At 41.0% G+C, this 17619-nt stretch overlaps 2 protein-coding genes across 2 annotated transcripts; one reads left to right on the top strand and one right to left on the bottom strand.

Annotated features, from left to right (window-relative positions):
• Positions 1 to 176: 176 nt before the first annotated feature.
• On the top strand, positions 177 to 5611 carry sgtb (small glutamine rich tetratricopeptide repeat co-chaperone beta; the record flags this gene model as incomplete). The annotated part of the gene is made up of 10 exons (XM_080834475.1): positions 177 to 276; positions 568 to 671; positions 1063 to 1138; positions 1345 to 1444; positions 2405 to 2509; positions 2813 to 2951; positions 3385 to 3447; positions 4180 to 4217; positions 4392 to 4475; positions 5500 to 5611. 10 exons carry the CDS (start codon positions 177 to 179, stop codon positions 5609 to 5611), a joined length of 921 nt encoding a protein of 306 aa, XP_080690601.1.
• A 2030-nt stretch (positions 5612 to 7641) lies between these two features.
• Positions 7642 to 17011, bottom strand: trappc13 (trafficking protein particle complex subunit 13). The gene is made up of 13 exons (XM_080835903.1): positions 16939 to 17011; positions 14918 to 14986; positions 13694 to 13793; positions 13509 to 13593; positions 13179 to 13306; positions 11824 to 11896; positions 11328 to 11372; positions 10809 to 10826; positions 9299 to 9432; positions 8842 to 9040; positions 8472 to 8572; positions 8144 to 8291; positions 7642 to 7904 (listed from the first exon to the last, which is right to left on the bottom strand). Exons 1-13 carry the CDS (start codon positions 16982 to 16984, stop codon positions 7797 to 7799), a joined length of 1254 nt encoding a protein of 417 aa, XP_080692029.1. The 5' UTR covers positions 16985 to 17011; the 3' UTR covers positions 7642 to 7796.
• Positions 17012 to 17619: the final 608 nt, after the last annotated feature.

Here is a 17619-nt window from a genome sequence, read left to right as displayed (position 1 = left end):
ATACTTTTAGATACAACTTATTCTGAGAGAAAGGTCGGTGGAGATATTAAGTTATCAATGACTATAACCTCACTTGTGTTATTGCATGTTGTCATAGACAGACTGTAGTGTAATTAGCCAGAAGCAACTTTTTTCAATATAGGACCCTGATGCGGTCCTTTGTCTCCACAGTGAGTATGTCTGTGGAAAAGCGCTTGGCATTCTCCATCGTGCAGTTCCTCAGAGAACAAACACACCAGGGGTCTCTCAGCTCTGATGAGCAGGAAAGCCTCGAAGGTATGCTAGCGTCTCCTTTGAGTTACTCACATAAAAGGTGTGGTAAACAACTTGTATAAACACCAATCTGAGTTAAAAAGAAAGCAATGGAATTGTGTTATGAGATAGAAAAGAGACAGTTACGTGATGCTTGTGCAGTCTAGTAAATTCTCTAATATTATGGATTCAATGCTCAGGACACACAACCACTGAAGGCTTTTAAAACAGCTTGATACAAAGCAGTCCTTCAATTCACTGCATATGGATGTGGATAAATGATTGAATACTGCTACTGTCCGTTCTTGCTCATAGTTGCAATACAATGCTTGGAGACCACATTTAAGATCAGCCCCAGCGACTGTCACTTGGCTGCTCCTCAACCTCTGACTGAGCTCTTCCTCAATTCCCTGCTCAAGGTGGGCTGGCTTAGACTTTACAGTATCTTACATGTCTGTGTCTGTGATCTATCCTTAACAAGTGCATTGTTGGTTGTAGATACTGGTAGGTAATGGCAGGTGTACACTCTATGGTTTAAATTAAACCACTTTAATTAAGCCTCCTTATTGACCACTAAGGCATGGTGTGACACCATGTCAAGGGCAGGTTATTCCTCCTGAGCAAGGATCAACGATGCCACTTCCTTGAAAGTCAGCGATGAACCAGTGATAAACCAGTGGTAGTAGTTGTGATATAAGGGGCAAGGACAGAAGCACTTACAGTTACTAAGTCACTGGTGACAGGTCATGCTAGGAGGATTCCTGGGGAAATGAATGACTGATGGTGACTGTCCTCTTCCTGCACTCTCAGAATGACAATCTGACCACCCCAGAGACCTCCCCTCTCCCAGAGGATATAGAGAGGGCAGAGCAGTTGAAAAATGAAGGTAAGAGCTGCTTGCATATTCTAATCTCTCAAGTCAATAGTCCTTCTGTCGATTTTGGAAGCATCTCTTACAACGCTCCAAATACAACTGTTTCAAATTTCAATGAAGAATAAGTATTTATATATGTCAGTTTGAGAAACAGCAGCAGCTGATTTTACAAAAGCCAGACAAAGTCTTATTGTTGCTGTTAATATCTTACCCGACAGGTAACAATCACATGAAGGAGGAGAACTACACCTCTGCTCTGGACTGCTACACAAAAGCCATTGACCTGGACCAAAGAAATGCTGTTTACTACTGTAACAGGTGCTGTGAACTCTCTGTGCAAGGCAGAGGTCATTTGGCTTCTTGACCCCATGTTATTATAAGGAGTAGTGGTACAAGGTCTTTGATACAAAGTAATTGAACGCATGGCATGGAGTGCAGAAAGAGCGAAAGAAGAAGAGGTTAAAAGGAGAAAATACTTAAAGCAAGGACTGTATGTGTACAAAGAGCGGGTCTACATAGAGCGCTCAATTTCTCTGTAATATAAGGTTATATCCTGTTCCCACTCACACTGAAAGCTATTATGATGATGGTGTTGTGTGGGAATGGGAGAAATACGGGAAAGTTGAACCATTTATCTGTCCCCTGGTGACCTATTACCATTAGGGATAATCTTCTGCTACGGCTCCAGTGGGAGTTGGCCCCAGTGACTGTGCTGTGATGGAAAACTGAGTGGAGTGTTGTTATCTATGCCATGTTGTTTTTACCTGATACATAACAGATTTTGTGTGTAAAAAGGGGTTATACGGTCAGGTGGGAGTACTTGACACCCATGACTCTACCGTTGAAGAAGGCTGAGGGGGAGTGAAAATTTGCCATCCATTCTCTGTTGTTTTTATCTGATATAGTAATTTTCATATTTTCATAAGGGGCTGTATAGAAATAGTTAGGATGTAGCTGCAAATGACATTAGTATCTTGTATTGTATGGTTGGTATGGGTATGGTTAGTATGGGTCACATACAGTATGCTTACAAAATAAATGTTCATTATATGTGCATGGAAAACTCTTTGTACGAAAGTGATGTTGGAACCTTGTTGGCTTTGTGGAACATTGAATGCTATACACCCCAACACCCAAAATGGGTCCCCCACAGTGGCCAATCTAAGACAAAAAAATATTTGTGCCCGCTTTACCGTCATCTATGTGAAAGCCAAGACAGCCCTCTCAGTTTTGGAAGCCTGGCACTTATCTGTGTGTGTGTGGCTGTGATCTCCTTAGGGCAGCGGCGCACAGTAAACTGGGTCACTACACTGAGGCCACAGTAGACTGTGAGAGAGCCATAGCAATTGACCCCACCTACAGCAAGGCGTACGGGCGAATGGGGTAAGTCCTGATTACTGAAATCCAAGTTCTGCCATTTTATTTAACTGTAAGTTAAGTTTTTTATTTCCCCTTTGGAACCAGTTAAAGGACCCTTTCAAGCTTAATGACCATGCTATGATTGAAATACAAGATGTTTTAAATGTGTACGGTTTCGATTGTGCTATCTATCTCTACCTAGACTCACCTGTTCTTAAATGGCACATGGCCTGTGGGGATTTAAACCAGCCTCACAACCAACACACCCAAGAGATCCCAGATGTTTTTCTTTTTAAAAAGTCATTCCATTTTCGTTTCTGTGTAAAGGCTGGCTTTGACATCCATGAGTAAATATCCAGAAGCCATCTCCTACTTTAAGAAGGCATTGGTGCTCGACCCAGATAACGACACCTACAAGTCCAACCTGAAGATTGCAGAGCAGAAACAAAAAGAGGTGTCCAGTCAGGTAGTTTAATTGTCTAAAATGTTTTATTTTGATAATAAATAAATGCTTCAACTCAAACTCCTTTTTCCAGTAATTCTAATTGGATTTCTATACACTGTATTACTGGTTGTGTACACGAAAGGTTGTAAAGTTTTGAAGGTATTTATAAGCTATGATGAAGGCATTATCAAATCAAACATAAGTCATATTGTAAGAGAATCAAGCTCAGCTCACAATGCCTCAAAGAAAATCACTTGGCTTTATCGCTGTCCTTTGAAAATTCTTGCCCCAGAGGGGAAACTTTTTATAAAAGATTATACACACTTCTAGGCTGCTGGCTGAATATCCTCATTATGTCATATAATGGGGTCAAGAGCATATAAGATCACTAAAGCTGTGAATGCCATATTGTCCTGAAAATGACTATCATCATGGATTTGTTTTTTCTAAACAGACTGCCACAGGATTGGGTTTTGACATGGCCAGCCTTATCAACAACCCTGCATTCATAAGTATGGTAAGGATACATGGTCTTCAGAATACCCTTGCTCCATCTGCTAATCAGTTGTTTTGTTAAGAGACATTTATACTGCCTTATTTACATAACTCTAGTCCAAGACTATGGATCTTAAACATTACTTGTCAGTTCATTCAACATATCACCTGTTAACAGATATCAACTGTTCAGTGAGGGCAACCGGGACTGGATAATGTATAAATAATGCATCCATAAATAAGACATCCCTAAATATCTCTAGGGCATTGATCTCTCATACCTACTTTATGGTCTTCCATTATGAGGCATTTTTGCAATGTGCTACACATGACTTCCAGGGCTTCAGTGAATGGGATCTGGGCCATTGTTAGCAGGCTTTTGCATGGGGAGGGGCTTTTGGAATGTTGGCAGACAGAATGCCAGACAGGCAGAGCATAGCTTATGCAGAAATGGACTTCCTCTGACTTTCTCTGACTTTCTCTGTTCTCTTTGACAGGTACCAATATAGCTCCATCTTTGATTACACTGTTTGATAAAGTATTGTATGTTAACCTATGATGTGAAAGTTTTTATTTTAAGCCTATTCTGAATGATAGGCTCAAAGAAATAGGTAATCAGAGAAATTCCAATCGGAGATTTCTGTAATAGAAGTTTCCATTGCCTCAGGTTTGTCTGCTGATGTGTTGGCTTACATTTTTCATTATTACAAATCTGTAATTGTTTTATACGTGTCTTTATAATTGTTCCTTATAGGCTGCAAGTGTCATGCACAACCAACAGGTGCAACAACTGTAAGTGTGCTTATCTGTATGTATGCATGCAGACCAACTGTTGAACAGTTGTAAAACTACACCAAACAGGTTGTTTTGGAGACCAAATGGATTAAAAGGGTTAACCTAGAAACCCTGTTTGTGTGAGAGGTAGAGGGTGTGTGTGTGTATTAAAAGTCCTTCTGTGGTATTCAGCATGTCAGGAATGATGACCAACGCTGTGGGAGACCATGCTGCTGGGGTGGGTGGTCTGTCAGACATCTCCAGTCTGATTGAGGCGTGAGTATGGAGTTCAGCTACATAGTACACTCACTTTACAGCAGTATTCGGTATTTACACCTATCAGTTCTGTCCCTCAGCATTCTGGGGGGCCAAGCAGCAAAGCTGTGTTGGCACCCATTGTGTTTCTACCTTTTCTTATTGTTATAAATCTTCCTGATATTCTTTCTTCCTTTGCCATTGGAGTCTATGGCAGGCCCTAGAATTGTATGGTAAAACGTTTTGAAATTAGGGACACTGATTGGGGACAGTCCCCTGATTCTTGTTCATGTCTCTGCGTCAAGCCCTCTAGAACCACAAATGGGTCAAAGTTGGAGGCGCATTTATGCATGTTACTTTTAAACTGTATGCCGTATTTTCAAAAATGAGGTCCTGTCAGATTATGGAGGACAGGAAATGAGATCAAATCTCATGAACTATTTGATGTATTTCAGGTTGACACCAAACTTGGTATATGCTTTCATGACCTCTTCCTGCCTTTTCAAAGTGTGTGTTATAAAATGAATTATTATTATTATTTATGTCCCATGATGTCTTGATCCCAAGGCTGGTACATAACAACTTATTAAATTCATGTGGCCAAAATTAAAAACCTTAAAAAGTTTTCAGCGGCCACAAATGGCACAGATGATCTTCAGATAAAGACTCACAAAAGTTTTTGTTGTTTAAAAACCATTTGTCCGTTACAGCCAATCGAATTCGGGAGCGAAGTCGCCAAACAGGAAGAAATCTCATATCTCGGACAATCTTTGGTCATTGACATGAAATGTGCTTATACAGCCATGCCCTTGACATAATGTCATGAAGCATGGCAACTATGCCCTGCTGGCCCCCTCATCGATGCTGTAGTTAAATTGATATTCAGTGTTTTACTCTTCTCCATTCTCGGTTTTGAATCTTGCGAAGCATCATTAAAAAAACTTCTAGTACTATTATGCATTTCAGATATGGGAATCTCTAATGTGGCTCAAGGTAATGAACATATGTGTGAGCTTTCTGAGTCCACTGTGTCTTTGTGTCTCAGAGGCCAGCAGTTTGCCCAGCAGATCCAGCAGCAGAACCCGGAGCTGATCGAGCAGCTGAGGAACCACATCCGCAGCCGCTCCTTCAGTGGCAGTGCCGAGGAACACTCCTGAGCCTGAGGGTGGGCCGCCACACCTCCGCCAACATGGCATGCTCACAGCTTTAGCATGGTTGTGAGATCAAATACATAAGAAATACAATTGAAGAAACATATTATCCTTGAGTCACCTAAGCAATGGCTACTTGGCTGACCAACTCAATGGCAGAATGGTGTGATCCCTTCTGCCATAATTATAAATACGATTACTTCCAAGCAGTGGCTTGGTCAGTGAGAAGTTAAGGATAATGTAACTACAGAACAGTCATAATGTCCAACCCACAGAATTTTAAGCACTGACAGAACATTAATTATACATGAGCTTTGAATATACTGTATGTTTAGCAAAATACAACTAGTCAAACCTCTATGTCTCTTCATAACGGGGTGTCCAGTCACTGGGCTGTTCACTGAGAAATAGAGGATATGGAAATGTACATGAAGTTGTATTGAAGCGGATCCTCTTCTCTGTGCGCAGGTGTGCATGAGAGAGTGAGTAAGAGTGCAAGTCCAGTGGAGGAAACGAAGGCGATCCGTCTCCACCCTTTCTTTCTGATCACCAGTGGAGAGGGCGAGAGAGGCGCGGGAGATGGAAGATGGGGACAGCCCAGAGGCATTCTGGGAGAAACAGAGGGCAGGAGAGCGACATCACGGTCCGATTTTGACACTCTCACCCACCCCATACTTCATTCACATCGGCACGGATGGGAGACATCTCATGAAAGGTGTGAGTCGCGAGGGACTGTGGTTGAAGGCTCTGCTGTGTTGAATTCTGGGATGCCGTGTGTAGTGTCACAATGAGACCCCTTCTATTTTTGTGTGCACAGAAATGAAACATCATTCACCGGTAGACTGGGTTTGTTGCATTTCCTGTTTTGTGGCAGTGTGCAAAAACGTCTTCAGCTCTTTTCATGACTGTAGCTGGCACATCAGGGTTTTTCCATCTTATTTTGAACGCCATTTATTACAATTAAGCATTATTTTGTGCCTATTGATTACATAGAATCACCAATACTTTATATGTATACCCACGTGTACGTATGAAGTAGGGTTACTTTTGACGACACTGTATGACAATGACAGTTTGTTCATTTTAGGGAACAGTAGAAATATTTGTGGTGACATCACTAGCAGTACTCTGATATGATTGGAGCAGTGTTAATATGCCTGACGTCGGCCTTAATGATTTTGCATGCTCTAGATCTGAAATTAAATGGAGAGTAAGAATATGCTTGAGAATACAAAACAGTGTCATGTTTTGCCAGAGAAATGTTAATAAATGTCTTCAAACTCTCGGTTGAATTTTGCATTCTGTCCTAATGTAAATGCTAACACATGGTCATAGTTCATAAATTTAGTCCATGTTAAAATTGCCAGAATATTTCCAAAGACCAGTCAGTGAACAAGTTGCATTCCCCTTGATGTCTCTCAGACCTGCATGTGCTTGCAGTGTGCTCATCACTTAAATTGCACAAGTACTCACTTGGGCATGACATTCATGTTAGGTTGTGGTGCTTGGTGGTAATGATTTAAAATCAAGGGTTCGAGCGGGGTTCCCACCAATTGGGGCACAGATGAGAATTGGGTAGACTACAGTGCAAGGAAATAGGAACACCTGTATTTTCCTGAGTGAAATTGACCCAGGGTTGGCAAAACAGAGATATAACTGTGGATGAAACCTAAAATAAATTGAATGATAGGCCTAATTGTGGTAATTAGTAAATAGTAAATGGACTTCATTCATTTCTACTCATAAAGCACTCAAAGCGCTTTACACATTGATGCCTCAGACATCTACCTATTCATACACCGATGGCAGAGACGACTATCTAAGGTGCCAACCTTCACATTAGTGATAGGAAATCTTAATGCCTCACCTCACAGATAAATAACCTCAACAACATTATTTATTCAAGAGTAGTTCGTTTTTATGACAATTCGCTTAATCCAAACATCTGAACTTAATTTGATCATTTTATTCACATATAGACATTTAAAACACAAGTATTTTTAAAACAATATTTAAAACACATAAAAGATGACAGGAAGTGCAGAGTTGGAGAATGAGAGAACATATTAGGGAGTTATAGAGAGAGAAATAAAGAAAGAGACAGAGAGAGCGAGAGAGAATGAGTCTGAAGAGAAGAGAAGAGCACAGTTGGTCCTCGGAGATGTGCAGGGTGGTGTTGAGGGGCGCAGGTCTAAGTCTCTGGGCTCCAGAAGGGACACACTACACACACCTGGGCGATGTCATCATACTCGTAGGTCCTTTTCAGGAATGTGTCTGTTAGCCTCAGGCCAGATACACTCTGAAATATTTGGACACACATCATCACAACCCAACACTTCGAAGTATAACATAGACGTGCACACAAGTCATCCTAAAACTAACTTGCCTTGATTATCTCGGAGTTACACACCCAAACTCTAATTGTGAACCACATTTTACACGCAGGAGTCTTAGTGATGACAATCCGCAGAACAAATCACAGGAGCTAAACTATTCCCATAGAATATGAAATAAGACTGGTATGCTATAATCCTTTACCTGTAAGCCCTGCACTGAGGCCAGCAATCGGAGGGGGATAGAGAGGGAGGCACTAGGACCCAGCTTCCCCAGCTGTCTGCCCGACACACCGCACCAGTGGATGGATCTGCTGTTGCACATCTCCAGTACCAGGTCCATTGTCCTCTCGCTGCATAGCAAAACACACACACACACACACACAGAAAACAGGTGAACACCTATGCTGAAAACAGAGTAGAACAGACATTACTAGTTACATGTGACTAAAGTAGGTGTTTGCCTTGCTCATACGAGCTCAACGTTTCAGTGACTGCAAACTGAAGAGTAAAACAAGAGCTCCGATTCACACCTGCAGTTAGTGATTTTACAGGTGATGTCAAAGGGCTCCTCTATGTTGACTGTGTCTTGGATGTACTCCAGGGAGAGCCGCACATCTCCGTACCCAGGGGCCTGCAGAGACACAACACAGAGAAGCATGAGCATGTGTTTTCACATCCCAAAACCAATGGTATCACAGACACCAACCTGTGCCAAGTATTGAGCTTACCACCTTTATTTGCACACTATTGTATAATATAATTTTGAATCATTGTAGCTTTCATATTATTGTTACTGGCTTCACAATGTCATTACAGGGGGAATTCCATTCACAATTTCCTACTTTCACATTTTCACTGTATACAACATTGCTTCAAGTCCACTGCTTGCTGTGTTCTCACCATCCTCTGGAGCTGGCTGGTCTGCAGGCGCCCCCTCTCTCCGAGGTTGGTCTTCCACACAATGTCCAGTTTGCCAATGACCGTCACGCCCTTTATGACCCCTGCCTTCTCAGCAAACTCAGGCTTGGGCTTGAGGCAGTAGAGGTACTGCCGCGTGTCCATGGGCTGCAGGTAGGACATCTTACCGAAGGTGGACTCTCTGTAGGGCAGGGAGAGGCAGACAGAGGAGAATCATGAAAGGCACAAAGTTATTATATAACACGAGATGGAGGTAGGCTTAATGGTATTTCATATATTTACACAGTTAATATTCATTTTATGTATTTACTGTATATGAAAATGAGTGTTTTTGCTTTTTACTGGTTTCTGCACCCTGAGGCCAACGGGAAGGGTGTGTGTGTGTGTGTGTGTGTGTGTGTGTGTGTGTGTGTGTGTGTGTGTGTGCTCTCTGTCTTACCCATCATCCCCTGCAGCCACGCTGTTGAGCTCGCTGACACAATACATCATGGATGGCTCCAGAGACACCTTCTCCATGAACATGGGTGACGTGGTGATGTTCTGGATCTGAGCCTCCAGAAACACCTCATCTGTCTAAGGGTCAAAGGTCATATCCTCAGAACGGTGCAGCAGGGCCACCAGTAAGTGACCACTGGGCAGCACCTGACTCCATTTAGCCTCTGGGATTGGTCTTTGTATTTTGCACTACTTTGAATTTACACTTATATAATACTATAAATTATATACAACTTATAATCTATCAGTACATAGAACAGAAATATACCTGTTACTATCTTGGATCCATTGTCATATTCTAATAATTAACCCAAAATAGATTTTTTTTAACATGACCTACTCTTTCATATTAATTATCCAAAAGGAGCTTTGATTGTATTTTAATAATGTATACATCTATTGCATGCTAGAATACCTGGAGACAATTCATAGCAGCTGTGCCATAACACAACTCTGAATGCAGACCATATTGAGCTAGCTAGTCTACAAATAGGCCTAAATAAAGTTGGAAAGTGCCAATCCATGCTGTGCCAAATTAATCTGGTGCTGGCCAGGGTTTGACAGGTTGGGATTAGTGCAGCATAGAACACGGTCGGCAGCAGGGATTAGTTCATGCCAGCGTTTCAGAGGCTCAACACGCCATTCCAGAATCACCAGGCAGAGCTGACAGTCCTTCACCATTCACTCCCATCACTCCCGGTATGACTTACCAAGTCACCAATCAATTCAAAACTGGTGACAGTTTTTATAGACTAAAGGAAGCATATGTCCATTTTCATCCATGAAAACATGACTTGTGAATTAAAATCAGCATGAATTTCAATCAAGTTATTATGCGAGTAAAATAAAATGAAAACCCAAATCAATGAAAATCACCATAGACATCTTCTTGTTAATGTGATCAGACAACATTTAAATCAGAAGCCAAGTAGCGCACCACCATCCTTGATTTCCTCCAACTGAAGCAGATTTAAAGGTATTTGATTAATGATCCTCACACCACACTTCCAGATTCACTTCGTGTGCAGTGAGTCAGTGAGAGGGCACAAGCTCTGCATGGAGGACAAGAAGCAGTGGGGAAAAACACTGAAGAGAGCATATGGATCAGCTCGACTGTGTCTGCCAATCTGTGTGTGTGTGTGTGTGTGTGTGTGTGTGTGTGTGTGTGTGTGTGTGTGTGTGTGTGTGTGTGTGTGCGAGTGCGAGTGCATGTCTTGTGGGTAAACGTTATAGATGCCTTTCGCCGTGCACTTATTGAGGAAGCCAAAATGTTCTTTTAGTGTTTTCCTTTTTTTGTTTCATTGGCTCCAATTAGAGAAAGAAGCGAGAGAGAAAAACTGAAAAAAGAGAGAGACAGAGACAGAAAGATGGAATGAAGGGGAAAGAAAGAGAGCTTCTGCAACAAATGGTATGGCAGGCAGGGCTTTAGAAATGAGAAGGGAAAAAACAATTACCACTGAACTGAGGTCACTCTAATGGAGAAAATAAAAAACACAAGAGCCATTAAAAAAAGAAATGGGGGTTACATGCATGAAACAGTAATACATGACAATGCATTTTCACCAAGCAAATGACACATTTAAAACACTATAGGGCATAAAACTATGCTTTTACAAACTTGAAATCAATGAAGGGGAAGGAACAAATGAAACCTAACCTACTTTGTGAGGATGGAAATGCTACAATGCATATCAGATGGAGTGACACAGATAGTTCTCTACAGCATGCCTCATGACTAACAACAAGCATGGCAGCCATTAAACATGTATGTCCGAGTCAGATTCAGTGGGAGTAATCTATTTGGGACAATTCTGTAATTAAAAAAATACAACCACTGCTATAATTTCTTTTAAAGATCTGAGAGTGAAAACACTTATTTGGTCTCTGTCACTCATCTCATACCAAATCCTGGTATGCTTTTTTGACTTGGAGTGGTGCAGACCTCAAAGAAGCTGAAAAAAAGCAGAACTCACCTCTGCATTGTAGAACTTGGTCTTGACATCCAGTGGCTTCAGAACCTGGTCGACCAAAGAGTTCAGGATGAAGGTATTTTTATCAGCCTCCTCATCCATCCCGACCCCATCGGGTTCAATACTTAATAGACTCAACATTTGTTTACGTACTACAGAGGAAACCCACTAAGCAACACCACACAGCCTCAAGGTTTCCTGTCTGACAGACAGACAGACATCAGACACGAAAGTCTATCTTCAGACGGGAGTCTCTTCTCCCTGAAACCTCCCCTGAGTGATTAAGTCCACTGCGTTTGTTTGGATGTGGAGGAGGACTGCCCCAGCGATGTCATTCCCTTATGCCAATGTGAAGCCCTGGTGCTAACTGCCCTCTGCTCTGAAGGGTCGTTTAATTAAAAGAGACCAGAATAACCCTATGGAAGGGAGGGGAGGGGGGGTGGGGGTGGGGGGGCATGAAAAATGTCTCAGCTTCAGCAGAGGGGGCGCTTTGGCTCACCTGGAATTTGAAGAACTTCCTAAAGTACATCTTCTCCCCCGACTGGGTGGTGTAACTGACAGCACAAACCAATCTGGTGAGGAGGGTGATCATGACAAAGATTAACAAGGAAAAGGCAATTGTTTACATTTTAATGATGTGCCATTTTTGTTCGATTGTCACTTAACATTAAGACAGGGGTCTTCAACGTTTTTCAGGCCAGGGACCCCCAAACTGATGGCGAGATGAGCAGGGACCCCCTACTATATAAATTGCATAAAATTTTGTTTATAATATACTGGGCCTAGTGCCAAATAAACATAGCTACCCTGTTATTGTGTCGATGGCACACATCCTCCCACATTAGTGAGATGTATCTTCTTTTCAATAACTCCTGACTGACACGATCCAACGGGACGGAGGAGGAGTCTGGCGCATGGAGTTGTGTTGACAACATAGATGTTATAGTGAGATTGACAGGTCAACAAACCAATCACACCGCTAGCAAGTTGTTAAGATTGTAGGTAGTAGCATGCTTACATTAGCTAGGAGGCTCACACACCTCGCAAATCCTCACTTATTTTTCAGTTACAATTTACGTTTTTTGACCTTGTCCAGTGTCTATTTCTCTTCATTTTTTTTTTAAATTTTTTTTTAAATCTAAGCAAAAAAATGTCAAACTAACAATTTATAGGTACAAACAAGACTAGCCATGGAGTTTGGTCCGCCATCTTTTATCTTTGATTTTCGCGCTCTTTAGACTTGGGCAGAAACGCGATCTGATTGGCTAGTGCCTGTGCATGAAAGGTGCTGTGAGTGAACCGGTGCCCAGCTTGAGAGAGCTCCTGTGGGTAGCTGAATGTGTCGATTGGACTGAAAGATAACGTCTTCTTGATCAATTTATACGTTCGCTACAATATGTTGGATTTATGTTAATGTAAATTTAAAGGGAATAAATACAATTCTGATTTGGAAGACATTTAAATTTGCGGAAAAAAAAAATTGATTGGGATTTTTTTTTTTTTAGAAATATAAAAAAAATTATCTTATCAACCAAAGATTTCGCGACCCCCCTGCAGTACCTCCACGGACCCCCTGTTGAAGACCACTGCATTAAGATATGACTCATATGATTCACATGACAAGGCCTTCAGCAAACTAGTCTTTCATGTTATGTTTATGTCGTATCACAATATACTCGTATCACTCATGCCCTCACTAAACATAATATACTTATTTCCCTAATAATATACTTATTTCCCTTCATTAAACTTCAGAATCATGTTTCGGCTAAGAGACCATCACAGCCACATTTCATGACTAAAGATGGAGGGAGCCTCTCTCAGCCCTACAACACTGATGGTTCAGAGGCATACATGTGAGTGCCGATCTCCTTGACCTCATGGTGGATAACATCGTCTATGCAGGAGTCAGGCTGAAGCTCTGAGACGGCCGCACTGGACGCAGACAGGTTGAGCCTCTGGGAGCTGGTCTGGAGATCAGCCTGGGAGGGGGAAGACAGGAAACAGGAAGTCGTTAAATGGCTATTCACATGGAACCATTCAAGACTTTTATATATTCTGTAATGGCAATTACAAGGAATGTGTAGTTCTGGATATGTTTTATTTCATTAATTTCACTTTGTCAAAGCAAAGATGATGCACCTGGTTTCAGACTGAGTCATGTTCACCCATACAGCTCCTTACCTTCACCAGAATGTCTTTGACCACCTGGCTGCTGTCATTGTGTACACTAATATAGCTGGAGAAGGTCTCGCCCAAGAAAATATTTCTATGGGAAAATAAATACAAGTTGCTCAGGGTTTATTGTACAGACAATTTTTATCTTCCCAGAAATTATTTAAAAGTGAATGCGTAATGAATTATTTTACCCAAAATTTTGAGGGAGTGTCAACATTTCGCCCAGCATCAGCATCTCTGCTCCTTTGATAATCGAAGGATCATTCTTCATGAGTTGACTAAACAAATCCCCTGTGAACACACACACACACACAGGTCACTTTCTACTTCTCACTAGTAACAGCTGTGATACTTATACAGACAGAAGCGACAAATGTAAAACGCAGAGGCTGGAACTTTGATGCACAGAGGCAATGATACCTGCATCAAATACAGACGTACACACTCAAAATGGTTACAGTCATAGCAAAGCAGAAGGTGGTATACTGGAAAAGCACAAACTCAAGGACAGACCCAACACCTTGTAGCATTTACTTCTATGTGTATCCCCTTATCTTACTAACCATCAAAAACAAAGTCTCATTGAACCACTGGGTGAAAAAAGACTGTATACACAGTGTTCTGGTGTCAAATGAGTGCATGTTCCATGACTCTGATCTCTGCTCTTTGTAGTACCTGCCTCATTCCCAGTGATTTACAGTGGAAAGGAATCACTGAGTGCTTCTCTGCTCATATAAATAGCGGAGCTACATAGAAGTGTCACAGTGATGCATGGGGGTCCACGCAAACCGGCTGTCGGCCAGCGATTGAATTTCACAGAGTTGGACTCTTGGGAGAAAACAAACAGTATAAATTTGAGTCAGATTGGGGTGGGGAGGTGGGAGGTTGGAGGGGACTATATTTGGGCGCTGGTGGTCATACTGGAAACTTTGCAGAAATTCTGGTAATGAATGGGATTCCAAGTAAGAACAGAGATACAATATATGTAAAATATATGAATACAGCAATTAATGTATAATGTTACGTAGGCTTCTGGCTTTGACCATCTATCATTTCTCTGTTAAGCACCGCTCCAGTCCTCTTTCTCTGTTGATATAAGCTTTAGTATGAAAGGTTCATTGCATTCTCAATGGCCTTAACATTCCATGCAGGATTTAGATCATTACAGTACTGGTTATAGTCAATGCCAACTTTACATCAATGCATGTTTTCTGTAATATTTCAAATTGCAATAAAATTATAGTTATAGTAATATAGAGTTATACCTTTTCCATCTTTTATTTATAGATATTTTTGTATCTACAATTGATGAGGTCCAAACTACGAAAGGCTAATACACACACACACACGCACGCACGAACACATACACGCACACTCACAATGGTTACCGTCATAGCAAAGCATAAGGTTCCTACCTGGTAGATCCCTGTCTTCACATGTCACAGGCATGTTTGTGAAGAGGGTGGGCTTTGTAAGCCGCATGACTGTAAACAACCAAGTAAAGAAAAACAAAATGAATGAGTACAGAAATCATCAACATTTACAGGCCATGGAAGAGGAAATGGAGGCAAAATTTGTAGCTAGAAATGGAAAACATCTCTGTTCACCTTTAATGCCCACTTTAATCATGGCCAGCACTACTGGGTTTTTTTTCCCTGCAGTGAAAAGTATTCAATATTTTTTTTGTGTGTGTCATGATTTCCTTTTAGTAGGGAGGAGAACACATCCCAAAAGCTGAAGGTAGGCAACCAATATTTCACATGCAGCTAGAAAAGAAAGCTGATCTTGTAAAATCTTGTAAATCACATACACACTTCAGGCCTTATATCTGTAGTAGCTAGTTAATGTGCAATGCCAACTCTATATTTACTTCTTTACAAGGCATTAAGTTGCTGTGCTGGGGAGCAGTGACGGTTCCAGTGGGATAATTAAGTTTGTGAGTTATTACATCTAGCCTGATGTGTCTATGCTCAAAGTGGGGCGAATGAACCTGGTAAATCTAGGAGTGTTGCTGCGCAATGCGCATTTCCATGAGAAAATATTGTGCATTGAAAAATACGACATACTGAAAATATATACTGTGCTAAAAGAAAATATTGTTCTTTGAGGGGGAAAACTTTCACAGTATTGCTGCAATATATGTAAAAAGCTTAATAATTTTGGGCCTATAAACTAAGATAAGAAATGACTATGAAAAGTCCATATAAATCAGCTAAGAATAGACTTGCCACTTCTCTGGTTTAATGCTGCACATGTGTTAAGTTAATGACTGTGTTACAGAGAAGGCTGTAAAAGTATCTCCTCCCATTGGCTGTTGAGTGACAGCCAGGAGATGTAGGCTATAGACAAAGCTAAGTCAGTCAGTGTCAACAGCTACATCAATTCATTTCATATATTCACAAAAGTATTCACAATGAAGCTTAAACCAAGGCTAATTTTAATCATGACTGTTTAGACCACTACTCGTGTATGTTATTATAGCCTGTCCCTGACTATCATGAGCATTCCCACATCACCACGAAAGAAGTCGGGCTTTCTTTAGGCTACAAACCTCAGGAGCACCATTTTGTGTTAACAAATGTCAATTACTTTTTTCGGGAATGTTTACGTGTATGTCAAGTTCGCAATGGTGCATATGATTCAAGGAAAGGCAAAGCAAAGCATAGATTGGGATATGTTTAGCAGCCGAGCACATGAGCTCTGCAGAGTGGATCTGTCCTCAGAACACCCGTCTCATGTTGACAAGACCCAAGAACACAGCTGATGAGTGCTTGAGTCATTCTACGTTATCGCAGCTCAAGCTTTGCTGTGTGGCACCATCATGGACTTCTCGTTTCTAGACTTATCCATATTGTAAATAATGTACACGTCATACTTAATAATACCTAGCTTTTAAAAGTTAACAAAAGAGAGAAAGATTATCAAATAAGCTACGCGTGGTATCCGGACACTGCATCTTTACAACAGAAGTCAACGTTATCATGACAAAATGAAATGCCAGACAATCACTGCGCACAAGAAGGGCTACAAACAGACTAGCCTATATAAGTGTGACGTCTATCTAGCTAACGTTTACTATTGATAGCAACTTTAATTAGGATTTATTGAAGCTGAAGACAGCCAGTTAGTTAGGGATCAAATCATGTAAATGACCGTCTGAGGCCTTTTTGTTATTCACAAACCGCATAACATAATCCACCGCAAATACAATGCATTACATGATTAGTGAGGCAACACTCAATTCTGCCAACATCAGCTTAGCTCACTCGAAAACCATCTACTATGCTCCCTGTTTACTTAGCATTCATGCTAGGACCCTATTTATTTTCACCAGCATTGGCTGTTCAAAAAGCTGTTGTCAGGTGGACAAAGAACTTCGCAGCTGAAATAATGCTGTAAAAATCGTGCAGGATGTCAAGGGTAAATCGAGAAGTACCTTTTAAGGCCAAAAGATGCTCTTGTTTAGCTTGATTTACTTCCATTTTCTTGTATGACCTTTCACCTGCCTGCCAAGCAGACTTATGGCAGCACGAGAGAGACAAGCTAGACGTGTGGAAGTCGCGTTTGGAAATATTTTAGTTTTGGTATGAAAGACTGCCTCCAGTGGTGTGTTATTTGAAGTTAATTCCTATGGAATCGCTGCTTCAAAAAATGACTGTATGTAGTCTCTATACACTACTGTTGTGGTTTGGGTCAATTGTATATTTGTCCTTATCTAATCTATTGCATTATAGGATGCATTGGTCATCCTGCATTGTAGGATGCAATAATATTTATCTTTATACAATTGCAATTTGGCCCATACCCAACAGACTGTCATGATAAAATAGGATGAAGTCGCACAACAATACCAAACATCCATGTTTCTGGTAAAGTTGTGTTGTGAAGAATTGTGAATTTTTAAAGTTAATAGCCAATGAATAAAAACTAAATGAAATTCTCTTCTGACAGGTATAACTTCGTTTATCGGTCATAAACTGCCGTAAACAGCTGACAGCGCGTTCCATTGTTTGTTATGGGTAAAAGCGAAGTTACACTATTTTATTTCATTTCTCTCGTACCCAACGAGTTGTTGAATTTTATGATGTGTAAAAAGTTAATTGTGACATGCACAGGA

The sequence above is a fragment of the Sprattus sprattus genome (genome assembly GCF_963457725.1).
Source record: "Sprattus sprattus genome assembly, chromosome: 3".
In the NCBI taxonomy this organism is placed as follows: Eukaryota; Metazoa; Chordata; class Actinopteri; order Clupeiformes; family Clupeidae; genus Sprattus; species Sprattus sprattus.
The sequence above is the reverse complement of the archived record's forward strand: the minus strand, read 5'-3'. Positions and strand labels throughout refer to the sequence as shown.